The sequence below is a fragment of the Hyla sarda genome, chromosome 12 (genome assembly GCF_029499605.1).
Source record: "Hyla sarda isolate aHylSar1 chromosome 12, aHylSar1.hap1, whole genome shotgun sequence".
NCBI lineage: Eukaryota > Metazoa > Chordata > Amphibia > Anura > Hylidae > Hyla > Hyla sarda.
The window spans coordinates 61128132-61145393 of NC_079200.1; the positions used below are offsets into that span (position 1 = coordinate 61128132).

Consider the following 17262-nt stretch of genomic DNA (forward strand, 5'->3'; position numbering starts at 1 on the left):
CTCATGGGCATATATTTACTGGCATATTACTGAATACTGGTTTTAGGATGTAATGCTCTGTAACAGTCATATCTTGTAGAATATATGTTACAGACATCAGTACTGTCCAATAGGATCCATGTGAAAATTCACATTAACATCCTCAATGCCAGAGTGATTTGTGACACATTACCAAGGCACTGAAGGGTTAATTGTGCTTGTTTCTAATCCCCCAAAAAGGATAAAAAAAAGCCCCCATCCCCCCCTTTACTGACACTCAATCTTCTCCTTTGTCCTTTTGGGGTGTCACACACACAACATCTTGTGTATAGGAAACTAATCCTATTATTCTCATACAGTCAGATACAAAAGATAGCTCTGAATATTCAGAATTAAATAAAGAAAAAAAAAAACCAATCTAGACTGCTAAAAGGGAAGAGCAGTTTTACAATGTGAGACTGGGTGAAGATCAGACATATGTAGCAGATCCGGCCCCTCTGCCCTAGTAGCCAACTACTCTCACTACGCTGTGCTTTTGGTTAATTGTTAAGTAACATACTGCTCTACTGCGGGGCATACGGACGCTGAGCTCCATAGATGTTGACACTGGAGGGGAGGAGCTTGCTGCCAACTCCCTGGAGTGCGGCACCTCTGCCTGGATCTCATCTACTGCTGCTTGGTCAAGCGCCGATAATGAGGTAATACTTGGGCCTCGGGGAGGTAGAGTGCCAGCTCCATGGCCACCAGCACAGTCAGCTCAAATAGAACCAGGTCCCTTCTGTTAGATCGGAAGCGCTCTTCTAACTTCTAGAAAGAGGAGAGAAGGAGAATGTTAGTGACCAGGTTCTTCACAGCAGGTACGAACATTCATAGGACACCATTTGGGCATTTCACAAACACAATCCCTTTGTTGCAAATAGTGGTTGAATGGGATCTCCGACAATGGGCAACAATAGAGGGAGAGTCCTGTGATATCCATATGGCCTAACAGGACTTATGGTTGGGGGTTTCTACATGTGACAAACTGATTTAACCACTCAGTAACCAGCCTATTTTGGACCGTGAAGGGGTATATAAATATATATATATATATATATATAATTTTTTTGCACTTTACACTGTTCACTTTGTGGCAAAATTAACATCTGGCACGGAAATTCTGCCATGTGCACAGTGCAGGAGAATCCCACTGAATTCAATGGGACTCTGCTGCAGCGGAATCTCTATGCCCAATTCCAATGTGGAACCCGGCATGGAAATTCCGACGTGTGCACATAGCTTTAGGCTCTCAGCTGCCATAGTAATCCAATGGCACCCTGCAATCACATGATGGGGGTAGCAACTAACTGACAAAGGAAATTAAATGGCAGAGGTAAAATGTCCAGGATCACAGGTTCTCAATCTTTAGAGCTGCAGTTTTCATGTCATAATACACCTGAACACCCATTTCCCCCTGACAAGGAAGAGCCAAGCAGAGTTTATTTTTCGGCATCAAAAAATATGCATGCAGCAGAATTAGGTTCCCTTGTGGTTATCGCAAACAAAGTATTGCCAGTCACTGATGGGTTAAGCGACTTTACAGCTGTTCTAATAACAAAATGGTACCCACCAAAGTTTTAGTCAGAGCCAGACGATAGCTTGCCATGTCTGCCCCTTTCTTAAAGCGGACCTGTGACTAGTTATTTTATATAGAACCAGGAGGCTTGCCTAAGTGTCGCCGCTGCCTCCTGGGCCACAGCCTTTTTTTCCCCTCTCTCTATAGGTCCCTCCATTCCTTAGATATGTTCCTCCCCCTCATTGAATTATGCGCGCTATATTTATATATATATATATATATATATATATATATATATATATATATATATATATATATATATATATCGCTGGCAAGCCAAAAGGACATGGATGTCAGTGACTGACTAGAGGTAGAGATATCAGCTAAAGACTGCTTTGTTACATAAAAGGTAATGGTTCTATATAAAATAACTAGCGAAAGGTTCTCTTTAAGCCCAGCATGGACCCAATACTTACATCTAGAAGATGCTTCAGCTCAGGCTTCTTAAAGTCGCTGCTAATTTTGGCAGCTAGAAGCACGCTGGCTCCAGCACACAGTTTGCGGTTCTGCTTGTTCACCTTCCCTTGCATGACCAGCTTCTCAAAATAAACGTAGGACATGGCCACTGTGACAGGCTCCATGTTACACTCCTTCGCCACATTCCTCATCTCACGCTTCAAGCTGGTGACCGAGAAAGTGGAAGAAAAATAAAAAAATATAAGTAGCACATAAGATGGGGGAAAAAAAAGGAAGCAACATAATGCAGACAGTTGAAGAACAGTATATGAGAGGCATCAGAGAATACATATAGATGTAAGAGTCCTCTACTCTGTGACCTTACAGAAAAGAAAAATGGAACGTAGCACTCACCCCAATGTTGCAAATACCCATGGATTCTTTATTTCATAGACATCTGGGATAGTTACACGCAGGGACGGGAAGAACAAACAACATGGGCTCCTCCGAGCTCAGAGGAGCGTCGATGGCTCCGTTTCGCGGCTAAACCAGCTTGGTCACGCCTCGAGGCGTGACCAAGCGGGTTTAGCTGCGAAACGGAGCAGTCAATGGTTCTCTGAGCTTGGAGGAGCCCATGTTGTTTGTTCTTCCCATGTTGCCTGTAACTATCCCAGATGTCTTTGAAATAAAAAATCCACAGGTTTTTGCAACATTAGGGTGAGTTCTACGTTCCATTTTTCTTTTCTATTGGATTTTTGCATCTGTTTTCTCAACATTTGAGCACCACCTGTTGCTCTGTGTTTGGGTCTCCACACCGCTTAGTATATGTAAAAACCTCCTGCCACTTGGTGCCGAGCAGCTACCCTCTTTTGCCTGCATTACCTTCTGATCTTGCTTAGAGTCAGCTTTACATGAGGAAACTTCTCCTTAAACATCTCATTCATGTCTTTCTTCAAGTCACCTGGTTTCACATATTCAATAACTGTTGTCTGGAAAATAAGTTTAACACAAAGAGATACTCAGAAGATAGAAATCCAACTTTACTGTGTGCAGAATACAGGTGCACTTTATAGCATGTAGTAAATATTTGTATGGGGCATGAATCACTGACATCCTAACGTGGAGCTAAAATTATGAAACTGATAAGACATCAAGCAACGGAAAGCAATATTACTAGGGATGCACCAAAATTATGTGCCGAAAATTTCAGGGGCATGGCCTAAATTACACAGCGTACAGGTATGCCCAGGGACTTAGCGCACCAGAACATGCCTGTATGCCCCGAGTCCCACTGCGGCTATGATGCGAGTGCCGGAGCTGCTCTTGCATCATAGCACATGGGTCCCGGCTGCTTTTAGCAGCCAGGGACCCACCGGTAATGGTAGAATTTGTAGGCGGCTGATGTTGTTGCGCTGATGACATCATGAGCTGCGCCACGTGAATCTCTTCTGGTAGCTGTGGTAACCCGGGCTGACAGGGAGCTGTCTGCTGCTGAGCTACGGGACCACGAGCTTTGTGGATGAAGTGGCTGAGGCGGTGTCTGTGGGGTCTGAGTGGAGGAGGTCACTGTGACTCCACGAGTTTTCCGCCATAGTACGGCAGCTGCTCTAGATCATACCCAGCAGCCATCTTCATAAGAGGGAGCCCGGGAATATATAGTGCAGTGTTTCCCAACCAGGATGCCTCCAGCTGTTGCAAAGCTACAAACCCAGCATGCCTCGACAGCCTTCGGCTCCCTGGTTGGGAAACACTGATATAGTGTATGATCGTCCGGGATAGAGTACCCCTCCCCATAACAGTATATGGCTTATAACAGTGATAGAGTAATGGTGTAAACAAAACAAAAAATAAAAAAATCGAAGCCCAAAAATATGGATTTTTCATCAGAAAAAAAATTTCAAGTATGTAAAAAAAAAAAACATCAGAACTAGAAAAAGAAAAACAAAGAAAACTTCATATCATGGTGCAAAAAATAAGCCCTCATACATCCTCATATGTGGAAAAATAAAAAAAAATTATATAAAAACTTTTTTTTTTTTTTAAGTGGGCGGGGCAATGCATTTTCAGTTTTCAGCCAAGCACAGCCTAAATTTTCAGTTTTGGCCCAAAATTTCCCTTTTTCGGCGTTTCCCTAAAAATTACCATATAGGAAGCAAAGATGAGAACACGCTTGTGTTTTCCGCAGGGCCACTGAGGATCATCCAGGATATTGGGATTATATTCAACAGTATCAGATTCGGTGCCTAAAATGGAAGAGACAGAAAGAATGTGTGAAGGAAACCAGGGTTTAGGTTAATTTAGTCCATGATATAAGATACTGCAGTACATAATAGAGGGGGGAAAAAACAAACTGCTAAAAAAACATTACTGTTGTGCCTGTAAACTGCTCAGATTACATAAACAGGGGTCTATACACAGATCAGCCATAACATTAAGACATTATTGTAACATTATCTAGTGACAATTGTGCATGTCAAGGGGTAGGATGTTTTTCAGCAAAGAGCAGTTAGTGTTTGAACTTTATATTGAAAACAGGAGAAGAAAGGCCAGTCTTGTAAGGAGTTCCCAGTATTAGGTGGTTAGTACTAGGACTGTATGATTTGGGAATAATGTGTGATTGCGATTATGGAGGTAAATATTGCAATTTCAATATGCGATTGCAATATAATAAACGGTGAAATCCCCCCATTTCATGTCCAATTCCGCTATTTTATATAGCCAACCTGCCCTATTTCATGTTCATTAACTGAACATAAAATGAAGGGGAAAGGATACGAATTTGGGAGAAAGTAGCTCAATTACTCCTCCGAATTTCATGTGCCTGGTATAATCTAGACTGCACACTCTCTGGCATTATTTCATTGCTCTATGGTGCAGCGCAGCCGCATAGAAGGGAACACTGGGAGTAAGTGACTTCCCTTAAGGGTACGTTCACACACACAGGATCCTGCACAGATTTGATGCGCAGGATTTGTAACTGCAGATTAGAAGCTGTGATCAGTCATTTAGTTTACATTGAAATCTGCAGCAGAAAATCCTGTGCATCAAATCTGCGTACATGTGAACGTATCCCTAAAGGAGTTCTGTAGTGAAACATAATTTATCCCCTATCCAAAGGATAGGGAGTAAGTTATAGATCGCGGGGGGGGGGGGGGGGGGGGGTCTGACTGCTGGTCATTTTCATTAATGTTATATTTTAATAGTTTTGACATTTACGCACACAGAGATACCACATGTTTATTTTTGTTTACATTATTTTATTTTAACAAGGGGGAAAAAAGAGGGCGATTTAAGCTTTTATTAGGGGAGGGGCTTTTTTCTTTACAATTTTTTTAGTCCCCATAGGGCAGTGTTTTTCCAAACAGTGCGTCTCCAAGCAAGCCAAAGGCTGTCTGGGCATGGGGCATGCTGGGAGTTGTAGTTTTGCAACAGCTAGAGACACACTGTTAGGAAAAAACTGCCATGGGGACTATTACATGCAATCTTGTCATTGCAGACACTGATTAATGTTGTGCCATAGCACAACATTAATCCTTGTTTATTGGCGCTCCATTACTACAGGCTGCTGAGGCTGCCTGCATCATTGGAGCGCCGACCGGACAAGCCAAAGGCAAGTAGGGAACCCGTCCTCTCAGCTGATCGGGACCCCGCAGGTTTTGCTGCAGGCATCCTGATCAGTTCCACTGAGCAACTGGCATGCCTTTTTGATGCCACAATCAACTTTCATGAGGGGTGGTGGGGGTTAACCTCCTCCAATCGCTAGGCACTGCTGGGAGGGGAAAAAAGCGAGACTTATGCTGGAGGGGCCGGACCGCACTGCACGGAAGTTGAGCTATAGCTGCCCCCGGGACCGGAGCCAGGATGTCTGCTTCCGTGCTGCATGGCCCGGCCCCTCCAGCATGTGTCTCACTGTTTCTTCTCCCAGCACTACCTACATAATTGCAAAATGTTACAAAGGTCTGTTTAATAATTGCAAGATCTTTATAATTGCAATTCACAATTATTGTGATTTGATTGTGATATATCGTGCAGTCCTAGTTTGTACCTTCCAATAAGAAAGGAGAACTGGTGGCCAGGGTCATAAGCACCCAAGGCTCATTGATATGTGTAGGTGATAGCGAACCTGTCCGGTCTGATCCAACAGAAAAGATGCTGTAGAGTAAACTGCTAAAAAAGTTCCTGCTGTCTATAATAGAAAGAGGTCAGATCACACAGGGCATTGTGGCTTGCTGTGTAGCTGCAGACCAGTCAAAGTATCTGTGTCCCCTGTCAAACTCCGAAAGAATATACTGTACAATGACCAGTGCATCAGAACTAGAGTGATCGAAGAAGGTGGCCTGGTCTGATAAATCACAGAGATGGCCAGGTGAGTGTGCATTACTTTCCTGGATAAGAAATAGCACCTAGATGTAGTATGGGTAGAAGACAAGCCAGCTGTTTTCCTCGTAACTTGCAGGGTGTTCAGAAGTTACTGTTGATGTCTTAGTACAGATACCATAAAACACCTTCAGAGGTATACGGCCGGGTTCACACTTAGGAATTTCTGGCCGAAATTTCAAAACTGAATTTTGCTCAGAAATTTCGTAGTGTGAACCCGGCCTAAGGAGCCTAGGTCTTAATAGGTCAGAGCACAATACGGACCAACACAATATTAGACAGGTACCCCCCGCCCCCTAGAAAAAATAAGCTAAATGGATGAGACCCTAAAATGCGCTTGCGGCAGAGGGGACAGGGCTCTCCCACAAGTCACCTGTTAGAACTGCCCTGAATATGACAACCTGTCAAGAGCTATTACCATGTTCACCTCCTGCAGACACTGGAGTAAACCTGGCGCTGGAGAAGGTCCGTTTGGAAGCATCATGGGGACCCAACCTGACCTGTGGTGGCTGGCCATCTTCTTTTTGGCTAACAAGGGCGTTGGTTGGATATAAAAACTTTGCATAAGAAACGACCTGGGAAAAAATAAAAACAACATAAAAGACCTGAGGACTGCAAGAAGTGAAGAATGAAACAGTGCAGGAAGTCTCCTATAACAGAGGTGGACACAAGCTGTTTGCTACCTCATAACTCACACAATACGGCTGCATCTAACAAAGGTGCACTGGTCAGAAATGCAAGGTATATACTTCTTTGTATATAATGGAGCATTGAAACAGATGTGAACTTAGACTTAGAAGCTGCCCATTTGGATGTGACTGGTCCCCTAAGCCTGAAAAGATTGTGAAGCATTGTGCAGCTGACACCCCAAGCGATCAATTCTAACCAATAAATGGAAGAAATACCTGGCAATTACTGAAATAAATGGGAGCATCCGAGGTATGCTTCTATTTAGTGGCTCAGCTCCAACCCTCTCTTAACTGCACAGTAGACCATTCCTGATTTCAGTCATTAATAATTCTTACCTCCCCTTCAGCCCCCAGCTCCACACCTTCAATTACAAATGCCGGCTCTGTGGTGGAGATGGCACCCCCGGATGGGTGCCGCTGCTTTGTCCCTTCCACTCGCAGGTCACTGTGTAACAAAGCATAAAGAAGCATTAGAATCAGAGGAGACCTCACATGCACCAGATGACGGACCCTCCACATCCCCATCACAGAGCTGCTGCAATGTTCCCAGGCTGACCCCTCAGCTTATAACTAGAGCTCCAAGCAGAGGAGCCCAGAGTCCTCGCAGTCTGAAAGAGCAGATTTCTGTCCCCGTCCTCCACAACTCCTGGCAATCACTTTGTTGCGAGGGACAATGCAAGCTCCACTGCCACAAACTTCCCCTTCCTTCCTGCTCTTCCACAAATTACCAACAGGACATCACAGACAATGGCCAAACACAATTAAATGTTGGCACCCCTGAAATGTTTCTAGAAGATTAAGTATTTCTCACAGAAAAGGATTGCAGTAACACATGTTTTGCTATACACATGTTTATTCCCTTTGTGTGTATTAGAACTAAATCAAAAAAGGAAGGAAAATAAGCAAATTGGACATAACATCACACCAAACTCCAAAAATGGGCTGGACTAAAATTATTGGCACCCTTTCAAAATTGTGGAAAAATAAGATTGTTTTAAGCATGTGATGCTCCTTTAAACTCACCTGGGCAGGTAACAGGTGTGGGCAATATAAAAATCACACCTGAAAGCAGATAAAAAGGAGAGAAGTTCACTTACTCTTTGCATTGTGTGTCTGTGTGTACCACACTAAGCATGGACAACAGAAAAAAGGAGAAGAGAACTTGGGAACCAAAATTGTGGAAAAATATCAACAATCTCAAGGTTACAAGTCCATCTCCAGAGATCTAGATTTGCCTTTGTCCATAGTTCGCAACATTATCAAGAAATTTGCAACCCATGGCACTGTAGCTAATCTCCCTGGGTGTGGACGAAAGAGAAAAATTTATGAAAAGGTGTCAATGCAGGATAGTCCGGATGGTGGATAAGCAGCCCCAAACAAGTTCCAAAGATATTCAAGCTGTCCTGCAGGCTCAGGGAGCATCAGTGTCAGCACGAACTATCCGCCGACATTTAAATGAAATGCTATGGCAGGAGACCCAAAAGGACCCCACTGCTGACAGAAACATAAAAAACCAAGACTATATTTTGCCAAACTTGAGTAACCAAAATCCTTCTGGTAAAACGTCTTGTGGACAGATGAGACCAATATAGAGCATTTTGGTAAAGCCCATCATTCTACTGTTTACCGAAAATGGAACGAGGCCTACAAAGAAAAGAGCACAGTACCTACAGTGAAATATGGTGGAGGTTCAATGATTTTTTGGGGTTGTTTTGCTGCCTCTGGCACTGAGTGCCTTCAATGTGTGCAAGGCATCATGAAATCTGAGGATTACCAATGGATTTTGGGTCACACTGTACAGCCCAGTGTCAGAAAGTTGGGTTTGCGTCCGAGTTCTTGGGTCTTCCTGCAGGACAGTCACCCCAAACGTCAAAAAGCACCCAGAAATGGATGGCAACAAAGCACTGGAGAATTCTGAAGTGGCAGCAATGAGTTAAAGGGGTATTCCAGGCCAAATTTTTTTTTAATATATATCAACTGGCTCCGGAAAGTTAAACAGATTTGTAAATTACTTCTATTAAAAAATCTTAATCCTTCCAATAGTTATTAGCTTCTGAAGTTGAGTTGTTGTTTTCTGTCTAACTGCTCTCTGATGACTCTCGTCCCAGGAGCTGTGCAGTTCCTATTGGGATATTCTCCCATCATGCACAGCTCCCAGGACGTGACATCATCATTGAGCAGTTAGACACAAACCTTCAGAAGCTAATAACTATTGGAAGGATTAAGATTTTTTAATAGAAGTAATTTACAAATCTGTTTAACTTTCTGGAGCCAGTTGATATATATATACATAAAAAAAAGATTTTGCCTGGAATACCCCTTTAAGATCTAAATCCCATTGAAAACCTGTGGAGAGATGTTAAAATTGCTGTTGGGAAAAGGCGCCTTCCAATAAGAGAGACCTGGAGCAGTTTGTAAAGGAAGAGTGGTCCAACATTCCAGCTGAGAGGTGTAAGAAGCTTATTGATGGTTATAGGAAGCGACTGATTTCAGTTATTTTTTCCAAAGGGTGTACAATCAAATATTAAGACTGCCAATAATTTTGTCCAGCCCATTTTTGGAGTTTGGTGTCATTAAGTCCAATTTGCTTTTTTTCCCTCCCTTTTTTGGTTTAGTTCCAAAACATGTGTTACTGCAATCCTTTTCTGTGAGAAATACTTCATTTTCTTGAAAAATTTCAGGGGTGCCAACATTTACGGCAATGACTATATACTGACCCATTTGAAAGTGCAGTACCACTGTGTGTGTGTGTGGTGGCGCTGTAGAATTTTACAAGGGTGAAGAATGTGACTTGTGCCTTTATCAACATATTCATATAATAAAGACCGGTCACTGCCTCTTACAAGATAAACATAGTCCTCTCTTGAAATCTATTAACCCCTTAAGGACTCAGCCCATTTTGGCCTTAATGACTCAGACAATTTAATTTTTACGTTTTCATTTTTTCCTCCTCGCCTTCTAAAAATCATAACTCTTTTATATTTTCATCCACAGACTAGTATGAGGGCTTGTTTTTTGCGCGACCAGTTGTCCTTTGTAATGACATCACTCATTATATCATAAAATGTATGGCGCAACCAAAAAACACTATTTTTGTGGGGAAATTAAAACGAAAAACGCAATTTTGCTAATTTTGGAAGGTTTTGTTTTCACGCCGTACAATTTATGGTAAAAATGACGTGTGTTCTTTATTCTGAGGGTCAATACGATTAAAATGATACCCATTATTATATACTTTTATATTATTGTTGCGCTTAAAAAAAATCACAAACTTTTTAACCAAATTAGTACGTTTATAATCCCTTTATTTTGACGACCTCTAACTTTTTTATTTTTCCGTATAAGCGGCGGTATGGGGGCTCATTTTTTGCGCCATGATCTGTACTTTTTTTTGATACCACATTTGCATATAAAAAACTTTTAATACATTTTTTATAATTTTTTTTTATAAAATGTATTAAAAAAGTAGGAATTTTGGACTTTTTTTTATTTTCTTTCGTTCACGCCGTTCACCGTACGGGATCATTAATATTTTATTTTAATAGTTCGGACATTTACGCACGCGGCGATACCAAATATGTCTATAAAAAATGTTTTTTACGCTTTTTGGGGGTAAAATAGGAAAAAACGGACGTTTTACTTTTTTATTGGGGGAGGGGATTTTTCACTTTTTTTTTTACTTTTACATTTTTTTACATTTTTTTTTTTACACTTGAATAGTCCCCATAGGGGACTATTCATAGCAATACCATGATTGCTAATATTGATCTGTTCTATGTATAGGACATAGAACAGATCAGTATTATCGGTCATCTCCTGCTCTGGTCTGCTCGATCACAGACCAGAGCAGGAGACGCCGGGAGCCGCACGGAGGCGCTGCGGGCGATCCGATCGTTCATTTAAATCGCGAACTGCCGCAGATGCCGGGATCTGTATTGATCCCGGCACCTGAGGGGTTAATGGCGGACGCCCGCGAGATCGCGGGCGTCGGCCATTGCCGGCGGGTCCCTGGCTGCGATCAGCAGCCGGGATCAGCCGCGCATGACACGGGCATCGCTCCGATGCCCGCGCTTATGCTGACACGGGCATCGCTCCGATGCCCGCGGTTATGCTTAGGACGTAAATGTACGTCCTGGTGCGTTAACTACCACCTCACCAGGACGTACATTTACGTCTTGCGTCCTTAAGGGGTTAAAGGGGTACTCCAGTGAAAAAGTTTTTTTTGTTTTTTTTAAATTAACTTGTGCCAGAAAGTTAAAGATTTGTAAATTACTTCTATTAAAAAAAATCTTAATCCTTCCTGTACTTATTAGCTGCTGAATACTACAGTGGAAATTATTTTCCGTTTGAAACACAGAGCTGTCTGCTGACCTCATGAGCACAGTGCTCTCTGCTGACATCTCTGTCCATTTTAGGAACTGTCCAGAGTAAAAGGAAATCCCTATAGCAAACATATGCTGTTCTGGACAGTTCCTAAAATGGACAGATGTCAGCAGAGAGAGCACTGTGCTTGTGATGTCAGCAGACAGCTCTGTGTTTCAAAAAGAAAAGAATTTCCGCTGTAGTATTCAGCAGCTAATAAGTACAGGAAGGATTAAGATTTTTTAATAGAAGTAATTTACAAATCTGTTTAACTTTCTGGCACCAGTTGATTTAAAAAAAAAAAAAATATATAAAATAAATACATTTTTTCACCGGAGTAACCCTTTAAGATCATTGCCTCCTTATATGAAGTCAGCACACTGATCTCCTAAAAATCCTTTGTGCTTAAGACAGTGTTTCCCAACCAGGGTGCCTCCAGCTTTTGCAAAACTACAACTCCCAGCATGCCCGGACAGCCTTTGGCTGTCCGGGCATACTGGGAGTTGTAGTTTTGCAACAGCTGGAGGCACCCTGGTTGGGAAACACTGTCTTAGGAAGTCAACTCCTACATCTTGACACTGTCCGTTACATAAAGCTTTGTCTTCAATAGCAGGATCACATGAGTGAACAGGTCATCTGCCTCTTGCTGTCCAAAAATCCTCTGCGCTGCTTTTCTTTGTATACAGGCATTGTATCCTTTTATACTTGCCCGAGTTATTATTCATAGCTAGAGATGAGCGAACTTACACTAAATTCGATTCATCACGAACTTCTCGGCAGTTGATGACTTTTCCTGCATAAATTAGTTCAGCTTTCAGGTGCTCCCGTGGGCTGGAAAAGGTGGATACAGTCCTAGGAGACTCTTTCCTAGGACTGTATCCACCTTTTCCAGCCCACCAGAGCACCTGAAGGCTGAAATAATTTACGCAGGATAAGTCATCAACTGCCGAGCCGAGAAGTTTGTGACGAATCGAGTTTACTGTAAGTTCGCTCATCTCTATTCACAGCATTGCTGACATCTATGGTTGCACAACCTCTGTTCCCTATGATGTCTACTGGTACCTGGAGGGCATCTGACACGTGTGTTGCACAATCACATCCTGTTACACTGGTTTATGAGGTTTATCTATAGGATCCAAGTATACAGTTTGCTCAATATAACTGGCAATGTATCAATACTAATAGAAAGAGCGTTCACCTGATCCTCAGACTCTCCCCATACGGCAGAATGGAGAAGGCAGCGCACAGCGATCTCTTGGCGCAGATTAGGACAATTCTAGAAAAACAAGAGAAGGTAGAGGTCACATGATAGAGCAGTGTTTCCCAACCGGGGTGCCTCCAGCTATTGCCAAACTGCAATTTGTTGTAATTTGGCAACAGCTGGAGGCACCCTGGTTGGGGAACACTGTATCATACAGGTCTTCTATCGGGCAGGACCTCAGTTGTGACACGTACCTGCTGTTGCGGGTGTCATACTGTCTCATACTTTTGATGAAGTGTGTCTTCTTCAGGACGGACTGTCGGGGGGACTCAGGGACCTGCTTGGACCTGAAATTAAATGAGGACACAACCATGAGTGGGACTACATTTTTAGGTTTGCGTGACAGTGATAGGGTTAGTAGATGACAAAAGGGTTGTGCGGAAAATCAGAGCAGAAGATTCAGTTTATGAGCTCAGTAAAGAGCAGCTACCCCCCCCCCCCCCCCCCGTATAATGCAATGTGCTAAAACACAAGCGAAGAGTCTGCAATGTTGAAAAATGAAATGCAAATGGTGGCAAACTAGCAGGTAGTGTTTGTTGTCATGAGAAGCCCAAGAATCTGCTTCCTAAGCAAGTAAGTAGAGATGAGCGAACTTACAGTAAATTCGATTCGTCACGAACTTCTCGGCTCTGCAGTTGATGACTTTTCCTGCATAAATTAGTTCAGCTTTCAGGTGCTCCGGTGGGCTGGAAAAGGTGGATACAGTCCTAGGAAAGAGTCTACTAGGACTGTATCCACCTTTTCCAGCCCACCGGAGCACCGGAAAGCTGAACTAATTTATGCAGGAAAAGTCATCAACTGCCGAGCCGAGAAGTTCGTGACGAATCGAATTTACTGTAAGTTCGCTCATCTCTACAAGTAAGCTCCTGACAACACTGCCCTGCACTCAAGCACTGGGTGTGCCCTCTCTCAAATCATCAAAAGTGCTAAATTTAAGGGTGTTCTAGGAGGAGGAGGAGGAATACCCCCCTGCAGAAGAGCATTAGTGAGGCATTAGTATGGAGCAGCAGATCCATTAGACGTGTTAGGTAGGAGTCTCAAATACCTCTGAAGTGGTGTAAATTCTGCAATTTCCTCTAGGAACTCTAGAGAGCAGCGCTGAGACAGGTGACGTCGCCTGGAAGATGGAGGCAGTTATCAGAACAAGCTGAACGGCACAGAACCCGAAGTGCCAACCTAGCTCTAAACCTTTAAAGCGCTTACTTTAGTAATTAAAAAGGGGTATTCCAGGAAAAAAACTTGTCTTGGGAACTGCACAGAGTAGAAGAGGTTTGCTATGGGGATTTGCTTCTACTCTGGACAGTTCCCGAGACACGTGTCATCAGAGAGCACTTAGAAAAGAACAACTCAACTTCAGCAGCTCATAAGTAGTAAGAGGATTAAGATTTTTTTTAATAGAAGTAATTTATAAATCTGTTTAACTTTCCGGAGCTAGTTGATTATATATATATATATATATATATATATATATATATATATATATATATATATATATAATAAAAGTTTTTTTTCCTGGATAACCCCTTTAATGTTCACCCATTTAGATACAGGGTTAGGACAGAAAACAGGAGCTTTACCCCAGGTGAAGTGAAGTGCCACTCAGTTCCTTTCTCACAGTTTATGGTAAAGGAGGATGGGACCAACCTTATCCATTACTGCTGCCGATGGCAACTGCAAAGGGTGCCCTAGGCTTAGCATATGCCTTGTAAAGACCTGGTATAGATGTATATCCCACCCTATCACATTATCTACCTCCCCTATCAGGTGGAAACTGGGACTTTACTCAATAATCTTTGTGATGCCTCAATCTTTGTTAACCCCCTAAGAAGCACTTTTACCATAAAATGTACCACAAAAACAAAAAATTATTATTTGCTTTTAGGGGGGGGGGGGGGGGGTTGGTTTTTATGCAGTGCACTGTATGGTAATAATAATCCATTATCTTTATTCTGTAGGTCAATGGGATTATGACAATACCCAATGTACATAGTTTTTCTATTATTTAACTACTTTAACTCCTTAAGGACTCAGGGCATACCTGTACGCCCTGATCCTGCTAATGGGGTTTAAATCATTCTCAAGAGCGGAGAACGGGTTAAACCCCGTGGGTCCCGGTTGCTACGGGCAGCCAGGACCCATGCCCGGCATTAACCCTTTAGACGCTGTGATCAAAGTTGATTGCGGCATCTAAATTGAAAGTATCTATCCCGGCAGCTCAGCGGAGCTGATCGGGACTATTGCGACAGAATCACGATGTCCCGATCAGCTTACTGGACGACGGGAGGGTCCTCACCTGTCTCCTCGTCGTCCAATCGGCGATCTACTGCTCCATGCCTGCGCAGCAGAGCGCTGGTAACACTGATCAATGCTATGCTATGGCATAGCATTGAACAGTGTATGCAATCAAAAGATCGCATGGTAAAGTGGTACCTATATCATATGAGGTACCAGCGTGTGCGTAAATGTCCAAACTATTAAAATAAGGTTAGCTAAACCGCACGTTCGATGGCGTACACGTAAAAAAAATACCAAAGTCCAAAATTGTGAATTTTTGGTCACTTCATATACCATAAAAATATTAATAAAAAGCGATCAAAAAGTCCTATCAAAACAAAAATGGTACCAATAAAAACTACAGACCGCGGCGCAAAAAATAAGCACTCATATAGCCCCATACGCAGAAAAATAAAAAAGTTATAGAGGTCAGAAGATGAGAATTTTAAACATACTAAAATTTTGGTGCATGTAGTTATAATTTTTTTGAAGTAGTAAAATACATAAAACCTACATAAATTGGGTATCACTGTAACCGTATGGACCTATAGAATAAAGATTAGGTGTAATTTTTACCAAAAAATGCACAGCGTAGAAACAAAAGCCCTAAAAAAGTAGCAAAATTGTGTGTTTTTTTTAATTTTTTTTTTAATTTCACGCCACAAATAATTTTTTTGTTACCCTGCTGATTAGGTTATAAAATAAGAGATGTCATTACAAAGTACAATTGGTGACGCAGAAAACAAGCTCTTATATGGGTCTGTAGGTGCAAAATTGAACGCGTTATGATTTTTGGAATATGAGGAGGAAAAAACGAAAGTGCAAAAATGAAGATTGTTTTGAGTCCTTAAAGGAAAACTGTCAGCTTTCTCCCCCTTTCACTAACCAGGGGTACTGGCTGATAGTGCGGGGGACGCTGATCAGTTTGATGCCTACCGCGCCCAGATCCGCCGTGCCGTTCGGCCGTAATCTTCAATTTTTGGTATATGCTAATGAGGCGCTAACTGGCACTCTGACGTCACCGCCGCCGGCCGCAGTGCCGCTTAGCTGATCAATATTCCTCCACTCTCTCTTCATTACAGAGCGGGGAAAAGAGGGAGAGGCGGGAGGGAGGAATATTGATGAGCTGGGCGGCGCTGCGGCCAGCGGCGCTGACATCAGAGTGCCAGTTAGCCTGGCCAATGCCAGTTAGCACTTAATTAGCATATACAGAAAAACGAAGATTACGGCCGAATGGCATGGTTGATCCGGGCATGGTAAGCATCAGACTGATCAGCGTCTCCCGCACTACCAGCTGGTTGGTCCTTAAAGGGTTAAAAAAAAAAAAAAAAAAAGGCAAACTTTAACAAAATTGGTATGCATAAAATTGTCCTTTTCTGACCCCTATAACTTTTTTTTATTTTTCCATATACAGGGATGTGTGAAGGCTCTTTTTTTCATCATGGTCTGTAGTTTTTATCAGTATTTATCGCTATTTTTGTTTTGAAGGGACTTTTTGATCGCTTTTTATAATTTTTTTTCCCGATATATGATCTCATTTAAAAAAACTGTATTTTTGGTGTTTGGTAATTTTTTACGTTTACCACGCTGGATCATAAACATATTTTAGTAGTTTGGACATTTACGCATGCGTCGATATCAAATTAAAATATAAATTTGTTTTTATTTGCTTTTTGTAAAATAGAAAATTGTATTTTTTTTATTAGGAGAGGGGTTTTATATAATTTTAGAGACTTTTTTTTATTTTACATGTTTTTTTCCCCATAGGGGACTTTTATGCAATCATTAGGTTGCATTTACTGTATAATGCTATGCCTATGGCAAAGCATTACACAGTGAGATCAGCGATTGCCAAGCCAGAATACATCAGTGAATCGGCGATCGGCGGCAGGTAAGGGGACCCTCCTCCGCCATTGTAGCTTACCGAACCCCGTTATCACATTTTGGGGTTTTTGTAAGCTCCTCTGAGCTACCACAGATTTTTACTTTCACTTTAGACGCCATAATTGTCAATGATCATGGTGTCTAAGGGGTTAAACGACAAACAGTGAGTGTCTGGCTACTGATAAAGAAAGTGCGCTTGCTTCAAAGCCACTTAAGGCATCGGGGCGTCCTTAAAGGGGTACTCCGCCCCTAGACATCGGATAAGATGTCTGATCCCCAGCGGCGAGACCCCCGCGATCTCTTTGCGGCACCCAGCATTCGTTTAGAGCGTCGTGTGCAGCGCTAGAGGCTTGTGATGTCTCAGCCACACCCCGCTTGTGACATCATGCCCACGCCCCCTCAATGCAAGTCTATGTGAGGGGGCG

General features: G+C 42.5%; 1 protein-coding gene across 3 annotated transcripts in view; it reads right to left on the reverse strand.

Moving 5' to 3' along the window:
• Nucleotides 1-244: 244 nt before the first annotated feature.
• Nucleotides 245-17262, reverse strand: part of CABLES2 (Cdk5 and Abl enzyme substrate 2) — a 30296-nt gene continuing 13278 nt past the window's right edge. Inside the window, exons 2-10 of one of the 3 annotated variants that reach the window (XM_056547743.1) lie at nucleotides 13725-13796; nucleotides 12874-12966; nucleotides 12617-12694; nucleotides 7393-7501; nucleotides 6795-6942; nucleotides 4133-4233; nucleotides 2873-2979; nucleotides 2011-2215; nucleotides 245-786 (exon numbers count right to left, since the gene is read on the reverse strand). In XM_056547743.1, the coding sequence (XP_056403718.1) occupies nucleotides 646-786; nucleotides 2011-2215; nucleotides 2873-2979; nucleotides 4133-4233; nucleotides 6795-6942; nucleotides 7393-7501; nucleotides 12617-12694; nucleotides 12874-12966; nucleotides 13725-13796 (1054 nt within the window). In that variant the 3' untranslated portion in view covers nucleotides 245-645. Of the gene's footprint in view, nucleotides 787-2010; nucleotides 2216-2872; nucleotides 2980-4132; nucleotides 4234-6785; nucleotides 6943-7392; nucleotides 7502-12616; nucleotides 12695-12873; nucleotides 12967-13724; nucleotides 13797-17262 lie in introns of all 3 variants that reach the window. The other 2 variants (XM_056547742.1, XM_056547744.1) reach the window with 2 other exon arrangements.